Genomic DNA, 20,415 nt, shown 5'->3' with positions numbered 1-20,415 from the left:
GCACCTTTTCCTCTTAGGGCTATAAAAAAATCTCTGTATTATAGTGGACAGTGGCTCACAACAGTATTTTCTGAGCTAGAAATCTATGGCTCATATAATTGCTGTTGGTACATTAAAGTCAATTATAGTCTTCAAGGTTCCAATACTGAAAAAACTGGCTGAAAACAGTAAAATAATAAGTCAACCTTGTGTAAATCTGTAAATTTTCTTTCTGTTATTATTGCTTTTGCACAGTTACAATCATAGGGCTGGCTAGCTTAAGTATAAAAAAAGCCCAATTTAAGTCCTCACCACTCAAAATAAATTTAATTTCTATGAGAGTTTATATAACATAACAAAGATGTTGTCACATGTAGACTTGTTTGGTGTAGAGATGAGCAGCTAGTTTGCGTTAAAGGACCATGTTTTGATACAAGAGCTGTGGCATTTGAGATCGTGTAGGTCCTTGGAGAGAATGCAGCATCATATACAGTAATTGTGAGATTAGAGTCACTGCTCAAGATACTGTGGGAGACAAGTGTGTGTCGTCACTTCCCAGGTCCTAAGTGACCCGCTCTGCTCTCCTTCACCTCTCTGCTCCTCCATATCACAATGTTTTCTTTTAGTCAGCTCTCCTTCATCTTCACTTTCTCTTCTCCGTTCCATGCTTTGTTCTCTCATTTTACCCTTTGTTGTAAATAGCTCTCGTCCATCTAGTCCTAAATCTAGTCCTTTCTTTATCCTTTCTATGCTGTCCCTCTGCTTTTTCTCAGTCCTGCAATTGTACTTTGATTCACCACATAAGTGGTGAGATGCGTATTTTTTTGGAAGAGGGAGAGGACTTGTGAATCCGTTGACTGATCTAGTGTATTTCTGCTGGATTTCACACATTCAAATCAACCTTTTCCATTTTCACCTCAGCATGCTGCTTTTTGTCATTATTTCACCTTTCCCCGCTTCTCTGTTTGTCATATCTCTGTTTATTTGTCCATGCATCATGTGCCCCTGTTGTTGTCAGTTTCCTGATGGGAGGACCTGTGTGGTCCCTCCTCTCCAGCAGAGGAGGAAATGGCAGACCACTTGGCCAGTAAGTACGAAGTGAGATGGTAGGATAAGTGGTTGCTGTCCTGGCAGTAGACTAGATTAGTCCTGTGTACGTTGCCATTTGATTACAGTATTGAGAGGAAACAAGATTTCCTGGAGTGTGCCACTGGAGCAACAGCTTGTCATAATTTAAGTGATTTATCTGCTGCAGGTGTTTTTGTGATTGTGTTGAAACTAAAAAAACAATGCCTATACTCCACATAGAGAAGCCAAAGATGTGTTGGAGGCAGGTAAACATAAGACAGGAAGCTTCTTCTCTGACAGCATCTTTGTTTTACATTTGTTTCCTCACTCACTCACAGCCTGCCTCATTCCTCTTTGCCTGTTACCAGTAGTGGCTTAGTGCCAATGTGCTGAGCTGTTTGTGTAAATATATGTGGATGTGTGCGTGTGTGTGTGTGTGTGTGTGACATGAGCCCACACCACCTTCACCTCTGTCACAAATGGCTGTGTCGCAGCTGCTTCCCTCTCTTAAAGGGCAGGTAACTACAGTCACAAGGAACCTACTCAAGCTTTCAGAGACACAATACAAGAAGCACTTTTGATTGTTGGAAGAGAATTTAAAAAACATCCTCTGCTTGTTTTTTGCTTTGGCTGAGGATACTTTCTGTGTCTGACTGTCCTGGCATCGTGGCTCTCTTCCCATTCCCACCTGCTTCTTCCCACTTCTCTGCGTCCCTGATTGGCTGATGCAGCGACTCATCCCTTGCTCTGCTTACTTCACCTTGCTTCCCAGGAGCTAGAACACATAGCAAAAACACTATGATAAACACCCATCACACTTACAGCATTCTTCTGTACCCATATAACCTGTTATTTGCCAGTACTAACATCTTTGTTCAGGTATGCTGACTGCTGAAAGGATTAATGTTTTAAACACTTAGCTACTCAGTATGTCAGACTCACACTTTCCAATGTGTCTCAGCAACATTTCTTCCTTTATGCATCCCTAATCTTCATTTCCTGTCTTGTCTCCTCTTCTCCTGTGTCTTTCTCTCCTGCCTGCCCCTCCTGCTTGTCTCTGGGCCTCTGGCCTTTCCTCTGTCCCTCTGGCCCCCTCTGCTGTGGTGGGTGTATAAAAACAGCCTCCAGAGGACAGGACCTGGGTGTACTCTCCGCTACACTATGGCTCAGAGTCTAAGGCCTTGCCAGATGGGGATTGGGAAAGAGAGACAGTAAGTGAGAAGCGTCAGACTAAAATATACAGCACAGGAGAATTCCTTCAACAAGGAATAAAATCAGTTTGAGGCTCTATTGTGTTTGGTGGTGATAGTTCATCTAGGATAGCAGATAGCAGACAGGATGAGCAGTAAATGTAGACAAAGCAAACATCAGAAGTCCATCACTGTTCTAAGAGTAGGGTTGGTCTGTGTCCAGAAACCCACCCATCCATTACAGCACTCATTTATAGGTGAGTGGAAATGGTCACTGAGTGCCTGCATGACCATTTAGTCCACGGCCCACCATCATGTGTCCCTCCAACAACAAGCTGCTCAGTATTTACTCCACCACGTTACTGTGTCGGCCCTCATAAAGCTCATGCATCACCACGCTCCCACGGTTCATGATTAAACTTATACAATAGTTTAACCAAATGACTGAGGTGTTTAAATCAATTCATTATATTCTTTTTATGCTTTTATGGCAGATAAATCTGACAAAATTAGACAAACTGAAAAAAATGTGGATTCACAATGGAAATGGTATGACTTGGCTCTTACTCTTGTCCTTTAGAGGTTTTATATGAGGTTGTCCTTGGCAGACGGCTTGTCTGCTTTGTTCACTGTGTAAACATTTGCCCACATGGCACTATATGCCATTCTCTTCCAACTCATTTTGTTTTCCATCTTCTCACACTAGACATACCATTACAGGGGATGTCCCAGTCAAGTTACTTTTTCATATATGACAAAATCTATAAAAATATCAAAAAAGTCTCCAAAACCTATTGTGACGTGATTTTTAAAACAGTAGCCTGTCTGCACTTTTACACCATGTCCAGCCCGATGAGCTAAAATACAGTGTGCTCATGGTGGGATTAGAATTATGTAGCACCTACAGCTCAATTACTTGAGAGCATTGAGAGAGAGATTGTTGTAGCCCTCAAGACACGACACACTGCAGGTCATGTCAAAGCCTTACACCTAATTATCACTTTAATGTCAAACAGTTTAATACATCACCACTTTTGACTTCACCAAACTGAGGTGTTTTGCTGTGCTTATTAGATTTTTCCTCACCTTCTCTCTTCGGTTGTCCTGTTTGCACTTCCTTTTATTAACACTTTGATTGGCCTGCTCAGTGTTTCACTGTCATTAACAACTAATGTATGAGAAGATACATATTTTATGTTCCAGGGAGATTAAAATGTGTAGGACGTTTACACTCTGGCAAAAACATTCACCATTTTTGTCTGTCTTTCCAACAGTAAAGCCTATTTTCTGGCAGAGAGGAGTGAACGTCTTGAGTTGAGGGGACTCATCGGCCTGAAATCCGGACCTCAGTGGTTGCAGCAGGATCTCTGTCTGAAACAGGATTTTAAATATGCATCAAGAAACTGAACACACTGAGAGGGAAAAGGGACTAGAGTACTGGGGAGGTGGGGGGGATCTGACAGTGATTTCCAACCATCCCTGCCTTTCACCCTTAACAAAAAAAAATATATATATATATATATATCAGTAATGATTATGTGGATGTGTGACATAGCGCATATAAGGCTGTAGTCTTATATATGACTGACATACACAGAAAATCATAGTAACCTACTGTTCTGTTTGACACAAACACAGCTCTCCAAGAGGATCTCAGCTGGCGTGCCAAGTCACTCTGCCAGGCGGCACATAGAGTTGTGAAGTAAAACGAGCTCTGTATTTCCATTTCCATAGAGCGTATGTTGGTGTCTCCCAGATAATATTACAACCCTATGCAGTTGAATCATTTCTGAAAAACAAAATTTTTTCCCATCAGCTTCACGTGTAGATTGTATTGTCAATTTTTTGACCCTGTAAGCTTTAGCTCCCTGGCTTCTTGTGACATGTAACAGAATTTTAGGCTCAATGGTTGGATGCTTTGTAACATTCAATGCACACTGGAAGTCGTAGTTCTCAGTTTGTCATTTTTATGTACACAAGCGTTTACCTTTGACCTTTTTATCTAAAATCAATTTTCTAACTTAGTTGATCCCATTTTGTACTAACGATCCAACTAGGACAGATTCATTGAGAAATTTGCACGTGATACAACTGAGTCATCAAATCAGGATAAGACCAGCAACCCCTCCAGGGTAGTGGTTGTTTATACAGTCTGCCACATGTAGGTTTCAGTGTGTTCATAAAGGAGTGAGAGGTTGCGCCTGTGGAGTCACAGAGCAATGCTTGTGGTCATGGAACTGGAGTTACAATGATAACTATAATTTGGCCGATCAAAACAGAATCTATCGAAGTCTCTGTCATCCTCACATTTCCAGCAGTGAATATATTCAGTTGTATTTATGGAGGAAAGAATTCAAATATATCTTTTTTGTGTGTGAATATACACAGCGATGAGAAGTTGTTGAAATGAGACAATTATTTATAATTCATGGCAAATGTTTTTGTAACATTTTTATTTCTCAAGTTTCCTTTAGTTGGTTTACTACTGTGAACGTGTGGTTTGTCTGTTTGTATTGTATTCTGATCTTCACTGATGTTTCTACCTTTAATTTTTTCATGCTGTTTTTTTTTAATTTACATCCAAAGATTTTTTTTTTTTATATCATCACTGCAGCTTTTAGTAGCTTTTCAGTTTGTTTTTGCACATTTTTGCTGTGTAAATTCAGTATGATTTCACTACCCCTATTGTGGAAACAGCTGAGGCTTATGACTTTTGCCTTCAGAAAAGATATTAATTATAACAAGGCAGCAGACATTGTCAGTCATGATATAAATCTTTAAATCATTACAATGTCTTCCAGTGTTGCCCTATTTTTGGACAGACACACACAAATCATTTTTGACAACAGAATTCATATTGTTCATTTTGTGTTCAGGTGAAAGAATCAGCTTATCAGTGACATTTGTTGTATCTGGTCATACTCACCTTATAATAAGAAATCCAGTCACTGGATATGTCAAATGTTTGTAGATGTAGAGCATCAGTTTTAGTATTTGCAGTCACAATTGTACCTATTATCTGTATATTTGAATGAACACAGTTGCAGTGTTGACTTGGTGAGACACTGCTGTTTGTAAATGGGTTGAATGTTGTTTGCATTTGAGGACCTGAAGATAAACTAGTGATAGAGGCCAAATACATGTATAACATGTTATCCAGATGTCATACTTCTCAGTTTTTAGGTAGGGGCATCTTCTCACACAGCGTTTCTTTTAGGATCAATTTGATGTGTTTGTTGGTGAAGTCAATCACAGTCATTGTAGCGTTAGTGTTTACTGTAGTCTCTCTAGCTAGGACTCTCAGCTAAGAATTACATTAAAGCTCAGCAAACTTGAGTTTATGTCTTCAGAAGCAGTTCTTTCTGTTGGTTGATATGTTTTATGTGTGTTTGTGTATAAGGGAGGACATATCAACATCAGCATTGTAAAATAGGAATCAGTTTATTCTCATGATGTGCAGTGGCCAGTTCTAATCAGTTTGCTGTTGTTTGTCAGATGGAGACCATAGCAGCGATATTTTGTACTATCTAGCTTTTGAGTTCATTTTAATTGCCTTATTGAGAAACTTTTTCATGTAGGCCTGTTATTTAAATGTTTTTTTTTTCACTTGTACTGTTTTATTTATTTTTCTTTCCCACATTTGTGCTCCTAAGAATGTGTACATAAAATTATAAATACATATATAAATATATACAAATATATTTTCCATTTGAATTGGAGAATATTATTTTTATTTGCTTTTATTTTTGCTGCTGGGCAAGAAATAGTTGCAATCTATATGATTTACTGTATCATATTCTTCATTATGTTTATTAAGATACAGCTGTTGTATATTTAAGGTCTATAAACCACAGCTGTTTCTAAGATCCCCAAATTGGAAAGATTTGTGGGTTTTACTGTACATGCAAATCAATAGGGATTCTTCCAACTGTTCAGCTGTGTTGTGTGTGTTTTCCAATCGCTGTGTGCCCTCATTCAATAGGGAGAGTCCTTTACAGAGACATAGCATGATTTCAAAATGAATATGCATATCAGAAATGTGTATTTATGTATATCTGTGTAAATGCATCTATTTATATGTGCGGATAAATAGATGACTGTATGTATGTATGTATGTATGTGTGTGTGTGTGTGTGTGTGCGTGTGTGTGTGTATGTATGTGTGTTTGGACTCTTAGAATGAATACAAAATAAAGCAGTTCTATGAATTGTTGTCCATGGAGATAATTTCATGTGTAATGGAAAATCCTCTGTTTAACAAACGTCTCAATCCAAGTTTTAGCACTTCACATACACTCTTCAAAGAGTTACTGTACAGCTCAGACCTAGCCATACTGTCCCCTCCCTATAAATCACAATCCACACAAAAGAAGACACCTGCGTGAAACATTTCAATTTCTGCTGCAAAAACAAGATGTTCACACACAGTTCATCTACACAAGGTGATGCAACATGGTAATATAATTCTAATAAGTCAAATCCATAGTCTTACCATTGTATTTGTGTAGTGAAATACATACTATGAAATCAGTTGGCAAATTTCTTACTACTATTGTATTTTTATTGGCTGCTATGGTTGCTATACATGAATTGCTAACACTAAATTCACAAATGATAATTATGATACTGTACGATTGATTGGGTTTTGAAATTCTTATGGCTGAAAATAACAAAATGCACAAAAGTGAAATTTAAGTTTGAGTGTATTGTAGAAACCAAAAATCATATAGGTGCACCAGCAATTAGTTCCATTTGCACACCAAACATGCTATTCATTTGGCCAGATTTTTTGTTAGTAGAATTTAAAGAAATAGAACAGAAAATACAAGCGTAGCACCCCAAAATTACATATAAATACATTGTTTTACAATCAATAAATGATATAGTATATGATTTCAACTTTTTCAGTCCTGCTTGTTTCTTTATGTGTCATTTGGATTATAACAGATAGGCTTTAAGCAGTGCGAATTCATCTACTTTTTTCTAATATTTTTTTATGTTGGATATTATATGAATGTATTGGATAATTATATTCTGTTTAAAAAATAAATGCTTTCAGGAAACCCGTGTACTAAATAAATGTCAGTTTGCAGAACAAAGGGCGTAAGCTGCTCCCTTCGTTTTCTGTCGTGCATGATGATTGGTCTGCATTTTCAAAGAAGGAAATGATTGGTTAGTCTTTTTGCCAGTCATGAAAACGACACTTCCCATTGGTCAAAACTGAGCTTCCTCTACTCACGTGCTCATTCCCTTCTTTGAAGGCGGCTCCTGCTAGCGCAGAGGTTTGTTGTTATTTGTAGGAAAAGTACTGAAAAAGTACAAAAAATTGTCTTCTAAAATGGGAACAAGAGATGATGAGTACGACTACTTATTCAAAGGTAATTTCGTCTTTAAACGTGGATAGTTGACAGCTAGAAAAGGCTGCTGATAGCTGCAGAAACGGAGAAAGTCGGCTAAAGTTAGCTGTTCTTGGTAACGTTAGCAAAGTGGCCATCGATAACTTGATAGCTGCAGACTCTCGAGCTGTTATAAGTTCCTCCGTTAAACACATCAGTGCCAGCCACAACTATCTGTTGTCACTGGAGTGTAATTTATCCAAGTCCGGCGGTGGCATTTAACGCTGGTGAATTGGCACGCTAATGTTAGTTGTGTCAGGTAACCTAGCTAGGCAGCTAACTTGCTAACAGTTTAGCTTAGGTACCTGAGCTCGTTTAAAAACAATCATAAGAGATTATCACAAGTTAAAATCAAACTGTGGGATATTCAGTACAATAGCTGTCTTCTGTCGCCAAGACAGAAGGTTTCTATTGAAAAAATGTTAATTTTAGGTAAATTAGCTGAAGCTAAGGCTGCTCAGCTACCTTGTTTACAACGTCAGACAAGGGGCAGAAAGATTTCACTGCTCCTGATCACATGGACATTAAAACAGACGGTAAATATATTTTATTTTTCACCACAGCTTTGATTCTTATTTTACCACAGAGTACACATCAATAGATGGATTGATAAGTTGGGTTAATATGTATACAAGAACAATTTGCCATCACATTAATACTTACTGTTCACACCTGTCTAAATGATCAGCACCAGACCTCCAAACTAATTATGAAAACGTAAACTGGTGTTTTATCATGATGTGTAATGAGTACCACTACAATACAACAAAGTCCAACAGAATAAATTGGAAGTGTCAACAGGATCTGAACTAAAATAAGGACCTAATTGTAATGTATGTGCATTATAGATGTGCCCTGTTGAATAGTGCAAGTAGGAAAAACTGTTTATGGTTTACCAAGGTGCTGGATACAGTCTATTAATATCGAAATGTGTATCAGTATGTGTATTTTATGCTGTCATCTAGACAAGTTATATATAATGGTTGAAAATCCTCATAGGTTGGACTGAAAGTTAAAAATGTTTCACTCACTGACTTTGTTTAATGTAGTACTGATAGGAAGACTACAAGCTCAAGCTCATCATTGCAATGATTGTTTATTACAGCATTGCTACCGTCATAATGCTGTTGTGCCGTATTTGTTTTGGTCGTAGTTGTACTAATCGGAGACTCTGGAGTGGGGAAGAGTAACCTGCTGTCCCGTTTCACAAGAAATGAGTTCAACCTGGAGAGCAAAAGTACCATTGGGGTGGAGTTTGCCACCAGAAGCATCCAGGTGGACGGCAAGATGATAAAGGCTCAAATCTGGGACACGGCTGGACAGGAGCGCTACAGAGCAATCACCTCAGCGTGAGTTTAGAGTTTTTATTTCTATACATTATTTACCAGTATTGTGTTAGCAAGGTATATTTAAAGGGTGATATTTCTCACATGAATACTGTCACAGTGTCACCAAAGGTCACAGGTGTTGCTGTTGGAGCTCCTTGGATGTTAAATTACATGTCTGAGGATCTCAGGCAAACAAAGTCAGCATCCTCTTTTCAGTCCAAACAGTCTTTCCTAATTCCTTCATGTAATATCAAGATATTGCTGACATAGCATTGCTCAAGTCTCATGCAGGAAATGTGTTTTCAATCATTTACAAAGGAAATTTAAGGAAGTAACTCTCTAAGTTCAACATATGGCAGTAAGCATGCAGGTGAAGGTCATTTTCTGCTCAAAATACGTTAATGCACTGGTTTGTGTTAATGTTACATGAAGATGTTGATAGGTGACACTGCAATGATTCATGACTCGCCGACTTCTCTTCTTTGCTCTGCGGTCACCAGGTATTACCGAGGTGCGGTCGGGGCTCTCCTGGTTTACGACATCGCCAAGCATCTGACATATGAGAATGTTGAGCGTTGGCTGAAGGAGCTGAGGGACCACGCTGACAACAACATTGTCATCATGCTGGTTGGAAACAAAAGCGACCTACGCCACCTCAGGGCAGTGCCCACTGACGAGGCTCGAGCCTTTTCAGGTAAATCACATTAAATGCTTTGGTGGGAGAAACACAAGTAAGTCAGACTAACAGTCTATAGAAGTAGAATTCATGTACTGTTCATGTTTATAATGTATCTGATGTGTCTTCTCACATTAGAAAAGAACACCCTTTCATTTATTGAGACGTCAGCTTTGGACTCCACTAATGTAGAAGAAGCCTTTAAGAACATTCTCACAGGTAAGAAAAGGGAAATGTTGATAATGTGCAGCTTAGCACTAGTCTCCTTTAAAACATGAATTGGAATTTAACCAAATCACTACTTTTTCCTGTCACAGAAATCTACCGCATTGTATCCCAGAAGCAAATATCAGACAGATCTGCCCATGATGATTCTCCAGGCAACAATGTAGTGGACATAAGTGTCCCACCAACCATGGACGGGCAGAGGGGCAACAAACTCCCATGCTGTCAAAGCCTGTGACACTAGTATTTCTTTGTCTCTTCAGTCACTTGTGCTGCTGTCAATATAAAAGCCCCAGAAGTCTCTGATCCAGGATCTTATGGTTGACATTCCTTTCTCATTTTTTCTTTGTCTTCCTTTCTTTATGTCTGTGATTTCATAAGAACCTCAGTCCTGTCATAGCATGGGTGAAAAGGACATGTTTAGCTGTTATGAAGTTGATCTTAAGCTGTTCTAAACCTCCATTTCATTTTAATGAATTAGCCTTTATGATTCTATTGACCCACTCCTATTGAGGGAGTGGCGAGGGATCAGCAGGCCTGTTTATCAGTGCTCCAAGTGTTTTCTGCTTGCCTTCTTATCTCATCATGCAATGATACCGATTTATGACATGATCTGCTACATTGAAATCCCAGTTTCATGTCTGCTTGACCTGATTCTGCCTATGACACAATACGGGTCTAGAACAAGAGATGGGAAGAAGATAACACTGGTGTATTGATCCGTACTCAGTCTGGAGTTTCTGGCTGCCTCTTTAATTTAAACTTTCTTCTGAACCCAGCGGCCACTGTGGCATGGATTGAGCATGAGTCAGGGACTGACTTAATATGGGCAAGTGTGAAACAGAGGAAGTGTTTTTATTTTTGTGTGTGTCTCCGTGTGTGTGTGTGTGTGTTAATCTTTGTGCACAAAGATACCAAAGCAGGTGGATGCAATCGATATCAGTTTTGGGGTTCAAGGCTACTGTGATTGCAGATCATTGCTGTATTTGGCAAACCAGTCCAGGCTTTTTGCAAAAAAGTGTAATTCAATATAGCAAAAGTGTTGTTATAAGTTGTGGTGAGTGGTTTATTGTTTGTGAAATGACCTGGAAGTCCAATGTTTAGTTCCTCTGTTGAGTTTGCTTAGCAGGCTATCTCGAAATGAAAATCTTTTGCATTATGTCCAGCAATTTCAATGGAACAAATCACCTTATATTTTGAAATACACTCAGCTTCTTTATCAAGTGACATTTTCCTGTTGCTTTTATAAGAACGTGTTGGTTGAAACTACAAAAATGCATGTACTCCAGCAACCTCTGCTGTCATCTGAATGTGATCTTCGCTAGGGGCAATTAAAAACAGTGTGTGCGCTTACATTTTCATTTGAAATTCAAGAAATGAAAAAATATTTTCACTCAAGACTACAAACGGTTATTAGTTGGGGAAGTGGAACTGAAAGTGAAAAATGCAAATTGTTAATGTGGTTGGCTGAAATGCACTTCTCTCCCACCTGGTAGAACACTTTCATTTGTAATTGATTTGATACATTATGTCTCTTGACAAATTTCACATTTCTTTAAAAAATACATGTAAAGTTGGCAAACATAAATTTGTTTTGTTACTATTACATTTCACAGAATACAATGAAGCATAAATAAACCCAACCCACATGACTATTGAGCAGACAGGCTTATTTTTGGAAACCTTACTCAGTGTGCTCATAACTTAATGCTGTGTCTGCTGCTGTTTAGAAACCCAGCTGTCAACTGATGGGAGCTCATAGTGTTTGTGGACATGTTTTTACTTAATGCATGAGGCTTAATTTGACAGGCTGTTTTTACAAACCTGCTTATAATGGCTACACACTTTTAGATAAGTTGAAACCATGTAGTTTTAGCATCAAACATTTGTCTTTTTGCATCAGAAACAGACTTGGTTTCAGAAACGTTCACTCTTATTTGAGCAAGTACTGTTGCTGTGAATGCCTAACAGGTTAATTCGAATAAAACTGGTTTACAATGTGATGCTTTCCAAAATGAAAAACTAGATTTCTTGCTCAAAGTAATATGGCCAGTATCTCTGCTCTGTGGCTACTGCTGGCCCCTCAGGTATTAAATAACCAGACTCAATGATGAACATTAGCATGTGCAGTTGTAGGATACCATAAAGACTGACTGGCTGTGTAAATGAGCACGACATGTTGAGTTTTAAATGCTAAACAGAAATCACATGGCCTTCTGGCCGTGGTGCGCATGTGATGTTTTCTGTCAGCGCCCCTCCCTTTGCCAAGCTGCTGCTCCTCACGATCACACTGTGCGTGGTGCGGGTTGTGTCTGGCGCTGGCCTGCCCTGTGTTCACTGCAGAGGCAGACAGCTGGTGATGACCTGGGGTATTTTTAAAGCCCCGGGGAAGCGGAAGCCTGGCCTGCTTGGTCTTATCAGCTGAGAGCTGCTAGCTAGCGCAGGGCTGAGCGACCCCTCGCCAGCTAACGCTAGCTGACGGTGCAGCTGTTGATTCACAATTAATCCGCTAAACATGAGACAAGGAACCAGATGAGAGGCTATTAGAGCGATAATGCCCGCAGCCGAGCAGCATTTCTAAGACGACGACACCGGGTGAGTAACGTTATACTTTTTGTTTTTAGCTTGTGTTTTGGCTAATAGCTTACGGTAACAGCTGGGACAGCACAGCTCGGTTATTTACAGGACCATGACGACAGATCAGCAGATTGATCATGAAAACAGCTTTGTTTATCTCTGTTTATCTCCTAAAGCTGTGGACTCCCAGCGTTACTACACAGCTAATTTCTGCTGCCTCACAAGTGTCACATGTCATTATATCGACACGATAGAAGTCTCTGTCCCAGACAGTAGTCTGGGTCAGAGCTGTAACATCTGTCTGCAACTGTTAACTTGACTGATTTTAGTCAGAGTGGAAAACAAAACATCAAAAACTGCACAATAGACTGTACAGATGGAGCCAAGCCAGCTACAGTCGCATTGACGCGTGTAGTTCAGGAGTTTGGGTAAAAATTACATGCGTTTATGTTTTTGCTCTGCTCAGATGCTTGTGGTGGCCTGTTTTATTCCTGTACTTGAACGCATCACTAGCTTGAAGATACTCACAAAACCATAACCTCATATTTGTTGTTGTTGTTAGTTTGGGGGCCTACCGTTTTGTTTATCTGGGTTAGGGATTTTGCCTCTTAATCATACCCCCATGTAGTATTAGTATGCATAAATAACAAAGTTCAGGCCTTTGTAATTCTGGATTAATCAATCTCACAAAATCAAAGAATACAGCAGGCATGATGAATTGTTTAACCATGGGAATATTTGATTGTTCTAGTGGTAAAAGCTAATATTCAGCTGGTAAATGTTCTAAGAAGGTAGAAGAAGTAGGAATAAATTGTCACTTTAATGTGTCAAGTGCGAAATATTATATAACTCTAACATCTCAGATATGTAACGTTTTTATTTTTGTTACTGCATGTTTGTTTTTGTGTGTTCAGTTAGACCAGTTGTTGTTATTTGGTCTGTCTCCTGTAATTACCACTTCTCTTAATCAGCGCACGGTTTTAAAGTGATTAAAGGGTGCAGATTCTTGTATTAATTACTCACATTGGAGATGGAATAAACAAATAAAATCCCATAAACTAAGCCAAGATTTTATTTTATTTTTTTGCACCATCTGCCACAGGAAAATACGTTTTTAAAAACAACACAGTCAACAATGGTGAATGCAAAAAATCACATACAGGCTGTTTTTCTGTGAAACAACATCCCAGTGCTTACTTGTTACCAACAATTTCCCTAAAAGTACAGCAGCAGACTGTGTCCTGTGGAAATACTTAAACATATATCAGACTGTATAGAGTTGCACCATTTTCCAGACAGCAGGACACAGAAAGTACTGGCTGTAGCTGGCTGTCTCTTATCGGTAGTGAAGGGTTATCTGAGGGGAGACGGCTGTTTTATCAGGCTGCTACACATTACGCTCACTGCCACTGATGAACACGCTGGCTTTTATAATGGATTAGCAGCTGCTTTGGGCAAATTGGCCCACCTCCAAATGGACAGCTTTCTTTTAAATGACTAAATGCCTGTGTAGATAATCTTAGTCATTGCACAAGGAAGAACATACTTTCAGAAACGTTCTCTCATAACATAAAGCTAAGTGTACCTAGAATAAGACTATACAAGATCATTTTCACAATACTGTTGATAATGTAACTATTAAGTATGATCTTATCACTTTAGTATATGTTTTTAAATGTTTAGTCAGAACGCTGTTACATTTACATGTCAATTATAATCTGTAGTTGTAATTATATTTGTAAACATATTTTGTGTTTCTTCGAAGACAAGTACTGTGTAAAAATTGGAGTACTGATACAAGTGAAAGTCCTGTATTTAAAATTGTACTTAAATCCAAGTACATTAGTTTACAAGTTCACTTCAAGTACCAAAGTACTCCTGATTTAAAGGGCTCATACTAGAATGTATTATTTTATAGGATTAAAATGAATAATATATCAGTGTGTAAGCATTGCTTATGGTTTTTACTTTATATGCTGTTGGATATAAAGTAAGATATGTTGAACTATAATCATCTATTGTAATTTGTTAATCTGCAGTGGCAAAGTAATTAAAGCTGTAAAATAAATGTGATGGGGTCAAAAGTGCAATATAAAGGTCAGAAACTTTATATTGCTTATGCAGATTTATAAATCATCATAAAATATATTTACACCAGCCCATGTAAATTAAACTTCCACTTAGCACAGTACTAATAGTGCTGATATAATTGATATGAAAACCCATTCATTCTCAACGTCTCCGTCTGTGTTTGTAGAAACCATTCCCAACCACGGACGTTGTGCTTCCCGTTATTCGAGTCAGTCTTTGCATCTGCCAATACATACGCCAAACCACGTCTGTACAGCCGGTGTTGAGCCACTGTAACCATGACGACAGGCGGGTGTTGCCACCTGCCCGGCTCACTGTGCGACTGTGCCACCAGCACGGATCTTTGGAAGGACATGGAGGAAGCAGGTGGTGAGGGGTGCCAGGCGCTCTACGTCACACAGGTCACAGCCATAGATGGACGGCTGCTGTCGTCTGTGCTCAAACCTATGGGCACACAAAGGTAAGGTTTATTTACACTCTTCATCTCAGGGAAGATGACCTGTGGGGTCACCTAATTCATTATTCCTTATATTGTACTTTTTACTGCAAATATTTTGATTTAAGAAAATGTCAGTGTACCATAAATAACAATGTGACAATATGCCCAATATCAGGACCTAGAAATTCAAGTGACAAGTTAACTTAATGTTTTTTCGACACCTCTGATTATATTGCATTTTGGTTGTTTTTCACATGATAAATTCTTTTCTCTACTTTATCCTCTTTACTTTACTTTATACTTAGAATTTCCTGTTTTGAATGCCTGTATTTAAAAAAAAAAATTACTTCAAGTCTCCTATTAAGCATTTAATAGGATTTGTTAACAAGAATAAGTCCATAAGTGAAGCATATATACAAGTGAAAATGAATAATGAACATGTATACCATAAACGTGCTGCTACCTTGTTCACAGAAAATACTTTAATATCGGTTTTGACTTTCTTTAATCCCCTGTGTTGGAGTGTTCTTATTCTATTGTGATCCTTTGTAATCTTTTTTGTTTTGCCTCAGTGATGGTCCCATCTGCCGTATTTGCCACGAAGGAGGCAACAGTGAGGGTCTCCTGTCCCCTTGTGACTGTACAGGCACTCTGGGCACGGTGCACAAGAGCTGCTTGGAGAAATGGCTGTCATCTTCCAACACCAGCTACTGTGAGCTCTGCCACACAGAGTTCAGCATCGAGCGCCGACCGAGGCCTCTCACAGAGGTAACAAAGGTGTCGATGTCCTTTGCTCTGTCTGTATCAAACTTTGTTCTTGTCCTTTTTTTCCTTGTCCTTGGTCGGGCTGTGGTTTGTAAGTCTGCATATGTCAGTGTGTGAAGTAGCTTTTTTACGTCTTATTTTTCTGCTTGCTTCTTTACATGAAGTCTTTTCTGTTCTTGAGTGATTGAATTTCTCTCTCTCTTGCTCTGCTTTTCTTTCTGTCTTTCTCTCGTATCTTTTTTTTTTTTTTTGCTTCTATATATTTCCCATCTCCGTCCTTCTGTCTCTCACTGTTTTACCCCATAGTGGCTGCGGGACCCTGGCCCTCGTAATGAGAAGAGAACGCTTTTCTGTGACATGGTGTGCTTCCTGTTTATCACACCGTTAGCAGCCATTTCAGGCTGGCTGTGCCTGAAAGGAGCTCAGGACCATCTCCACCTCGGGAGCTGGCTACAGGCTATGGGCCTCATAGCCCTCACCATCGCCCTCTTCACCATCTATGTCCTGTGGACCCTGGTAAAAATCAATTAGTTATATAAATCACATACATTTCAGAGCGTTGTTTATTGTGATGTCCATTTCAAACGAAACCTTTGAACAGTGTCTGGAATTTAAAACTGTGCCTGCTGCATGTTATTTTCAGGCATATTAGTGGCCTTTCAGTGTTGTCATCTTCATCTCCTACAGAAGTTCCTCTGCATCACTGACCTCTCATCTTCCTGTTTGTGCAGGTATCTTTTCGTTACCACTGTCAGCTGTACTCTGAGTGGAGGAGAACAAACCAGAAAGTACGTCTGCTCATTCCTGAAACCAAGGAGTCTAACTCTTCCCAGCATTCCTTGCTCTCTACCAAACTGATGAAGTCTGCCAGTGAGAGTATAGTATGAGACCAAATGGAGCTGGTCGTTGATAATGGTATGTTTTATGGGCGGGGGGCTGATTCATCATGCCTGCCAGCAAGACCTTAAAAAAACATTTGTGGGGTTTTTTTGTTGCTTGTTTTCATTTTTCTGTGCCCCATTGCTACTTATTTTTTTCACATTGCATTTTTAAAACTGTCCTTGTGGGTGCAGAAATGAGCACATTACAGTGAGGCCTGTCTGTCCTCACACTGAGTGTTGACCAAGCTTGCACAAAGGCACTGAAAAATGTCACAGCACATGGGGGTGTGCAGACACTTAACAGGTATGGCAACGATCTCATTATCATGGATGTGATGGCATCATTAACAAGGAAAGTAAAATAAGTGATGGACCAAATTAACTTCTGTACTGTTCTAATGATTGTTCTGCTTAGTTTCTACAACCCATCAGTGCAGAGTGTAGCAGGTTCATTGCTGCAATGATGAAAGAGTGTAAATTGCTGGTTACGTGTAATAAGGGCATGCTCTTACCTACGTAGGCCTTGTATTTCAAGCAATTATTTTGCAGCGCAAAAGTGAAAAGTTTGGATCTTAACGTGTTTACGATTCGCAATCCAGATGCTTGCTGTCTGAGATTTTTTTCAGTATCTCTTCTTGCGGCTCATCCAAGAAAGGATGGGGGCATGGCATTAGCAAAGCCAGAGATTGTGCAATAAAACACTGTGGACATCACAGTACATTACGAGACCTCTACCAACATGCACAGATATGCATGCAAGCACTGTTAATAATTTTGGATGATTTTTTTTTGTTTGTTTGTTTGTTTTTTAAAACCACTTAAAAATGAGATTTACTATTCCTACTGGAGTAGGATTTAATAGTGTCCTCACAGAGGTTCTTGTAATATCAGCACTTAACAGCTAGGTCTTTATTAATACTGATGGGAAACTCCATCAAATTGCTTTCTTCACAAACATTGCTTGGTGGTTGATGCAGTGTTCTAAAACATGCTTTTTTTTTTTAGCCCAATGGAAGTATTAAATTATTAGCTATTTGTTTTTGTTAATCAGAACAACACACATTACTATGTGTGTTTCCATGATCTTAACATGAGCAGGGATACAGAAAGTTCCTGCAAGTTTTGAGCATTCAAGTCGTGGTTGCACAGTTTCTCAGATGTGGGTTTTTAGTGCTGGTGATTCTGCCAGTCTAACAGACTTCACCCACCAAAATGACTTTCCTGGTGGATACAATATGCAAGCATCTGACTTCAGCTTTCTTTAGCATTTTCCTTCAAGCAGTTGGATGCAGTTACTGATGAAATAATCTGGGAGAGGAGAACAAGTTGTATATAGTTTGGTGTAGTTCATAATCAGGTCAGTCACTGTGGCTGATAGGGGAGAGAGAAAAACATAAACCACAGAGTCTGCCTGGTTTCCAGGTCATAATGTGCTCCACTTTTCAAAATCTTTTTTTTTTTCTTCATTCCACTTAATTTGGGTTATGAGGAGGCAGTTAATTTGAACACACTGTGGGGGAAACACTTGATGCTGAAAACCTTAGGAACAAATAATAGAGAAAAATGTTTTTGTTCAAATCAAACTCAGTCTGCGGCTGTGATGAAGGAAACAGGTTCAAACTCATGGGCTTTATGATTACAAAACTATTGGTCCATTTGGAGATCAAGCCCAGAACTCAGTATTTTTGTGTATCCTATTTGCTTTTCATTTATTGGTATGAAGTTACCTGAACTTTACTGCACAGGTTGCTTAGAAAGCACTAAGTCATGCGTAAAATGATTCTGATAATCACTCTGTGTAGTATTTATTATTGCTAATTGAATTTCAATTTCACGGCTACAATCATTATTTTTTTGGATTTGATTCTTCTGTGGATTTTCATTTTTGACACTTTATTTCATGTTTATTATTGGATGCCCAGACCAAGGTTTGTTCTTCCTGTGTCATAAATTTTCTGCTTGATGTTAAGGCCATTCACACAGGATTTCAGTACTGAGTCATTGTAAATGTATAGTACATCACCAAAGGAGTGCAGAAGCCAAAGGTCTGGATTTTATGTTTTTTATTTAAAATACATATTCGCTTTATGACAAACAGGCTTCAATGATGTTATTACTGTGTATGTTTTTACTGATGTCTGTAGGGCTGGCATCGTCTAAATATGTGTCATTGAGGAGTTCATATCTGTGGTGCAAGGACAATGTAGAATAAGATGTTATTAGAAAGTTTGCCCAGACCCAGATGTGCACTGTGGGAATTATTACTACAAAAGTGTTAAAGTAAAGAGGAAGATTGGCAACTTCTGGCCACTTAGAGCTTTTGTGAAATATTCAGTTATTGGTGGTTATGTGGGAAACTGACAGCAGCTCAGTGGCTGTAAGTGTTGAGAAACAATCTTGTATTAAAAGAATAGTTTTTTTTCTGTTTGATTACGAGCAGTGTGGTACTAGCAGTGGGTGTAAAGTTATTTCTTTTCCCCAATCCCTTGTCTGCATTAGCATTTCACTTTAGTACATTTAGTTCATGGTGCTTTGTCCCACATTCTGCCCCAGTTAATCATTTGTTTATGTTTTTAACTGTACTGAGAACAAAGGATTATGTCCTGCAATACAGCGATGCACCCGGGGGGGCTCATCTGCCTTGCAAGCTTATGAGTCATTTGATCATCCATGTGTTTACTGTTTGTTGTGAAGAAGGCTTTACGTCAAGGACTGGACTCTGTTGGGAACTTAAGGACTCTAACATGGTGCAGTAATTCAACGCTGCTTGAAAACGAGAAATAGAATAGAAAGTTAAAGTGAATGCAGAATAATGGTTTGCTCTCTGTATTAGAAATATGCACAAAGTTGCCTACAAATTATGCAGCACTGCTCCTTCTCTGACTACCTGCCTATTGATGTCAGCGCTGTCAGAGCTACATGAAACACATCCTCATATTCCCAAAGAGTTTTTACGTGATCTAAAAGTATACTACTTATAGTTCAAACCAACACGGCTTCCACAACTCAAACCCAGAAAGGGATTTTAAATAATTTCTTTGTTGTGTTACATAAATGAACATGTTAATGATGTTACCTATGTCATTTGTCCAATCTTTTAATTCTACTCATTTGTTTTTGCAATTGTTTACCATTCTCATTTTGAAATAATACAATGTTAATGATGTGCTATTGAAAAAACAGACCTTTTTACGAAAATATTGATACCTTCAATCAGCCAATAATAGTTTGCAAAGCAAATAAAATATTGATAGATTTTGGGGGTGCACATTGATTCGGGGCATTTTTCTGATATAGACAGTTTTGCTATTGATAATCACTATTTGTCTGTTCTCTGCTCTGCACTTGTGTTGTTGTACTTTGATGTGGAGATGTTTATCTGGCAGCCAGTGTGTTTTATTTCAACACTGCAGTATATATGGTATGATATGTATGATTATGACTGTTTACAGATCATCTGCTTAGTCCACAGCGGCTAGGACATCATTACTGAGAGTCTGTTTTTGACCATGGCTGTGCGTACGTGTTAATCCTTATGAAAAACAACTGCTGATGAAGTTTTGCTACTCAGTCTGTGGAGTCACAGAATATCCTCATCTTATCCACTGCATTTGCCAAATTTAAGCAGCTTAGTCGGGAAAACATGAGCTTAAAATCTTTTATATGGTACCTTGGCAAACAGATACTCTGTTTTTGCCCTCTAGGAAAGCAAAGAGGTATTTTAAGTTCCTGTTTGTTTACTCTCAGATCTGGATGATGTAGATATTTTGATTAACTGCTACCTTTAAATTGTTACTTTGA

The 20,415-nt window shown here is 38.8% G+C and overlaps 3 protein-coding genes across 4 annotated transcripts in view; all 3 read left to right on the top strand.

The window, feature by feature from the left end:
• pip5k1ca (phosphatidylinositol-4-phosphate 5-kinase, type I, gamma a) overlaps positions 1-6,365 on the top strand; it is a 35,545-nt gene extending 29,180 nt beyond the window's left edge. The window contains exon 17 of one of the 2 annotated variants that reach the window (XM_026304708.1): positions 3,512-6,365. In XM_026304708.1, coding sequence (XP_026160493.1) covers positions 3,512-3,514 — 3 coding nt within the window. In that variant the 3' untranslated portion in view covers positions 3,515-6,365. Of the gene's footprint in view, positions 1-997; positions 1,319-3,511 lie in introns of those variants that run through there. The other variant, XM_026304707.1, reaches the window with a different exon arrangement.
• Positions 6,366-7,468: 1,103 nt separating this feature from the next.
• On the top strand, positions 7,469-11,513 carry LOC113129030 (ras-related protein Rab-11B-like). The gene is made up of 5 exons (XM_026304710.1): positions 7,469-7,614; positions 8,786-8,981; positions 9,461-9,654; positions 9,775-9,855; positions 9,954-11,513. Exons 1-5 carry the CDS (start codon positions 7,575-7,577, stop codon positions 10,097-10,099), a joined length of 657 nt encoding a protein of 218 aa, XP_026160495.1. The 5' UTR covers positions 7,469-7,574; the 3' UTR covers positions 10,100-11,513.
• Positions 11,514-12,118: 605 nt separating this feature from the next.
• marchf2 (membrane-associated ring finger (C3HC4) 2) lies at positions 12,119-20,415 on the top strand. Its single transcript, XM_026304662.2, has 5 exons — positions 12,119-12,456; positions 14,696-14,989; positions 15,541-15,736; positions 16,040-16,249; positions 16,465-20,415. Exons 2-5 carry the CDS (start codon positions 14,808-14,810, stop codon positions 16,618-16,620), a joined length of 744 nt encoding a protein of 247 aa, XP_026160447.1. The 5' UTR covers positions 12,119-12,456; positions 14,696-14,807; the 3' UTR covers positions 16,621-20,415.

This window comes from Mastacembelus armatus, chromosome 4, assembly GCF_900324485.2.
Source record: "Mastacembelus armatus chromosome 4, fMasArm1.2, whole genome shotgun sequence".
Lineage (NCBI taxonomy): Eukaryota > Metazoa > Chordata > Actinopteri > Synbranchiformes > Mastacembelidae > Mastacembelus > Mastacembelus armatus.
The sequence above is the reverse complement of the archived record's forward strand: the minus strand, read 5'-3'. Positions and strand labels throughout refer to the sequence as shown.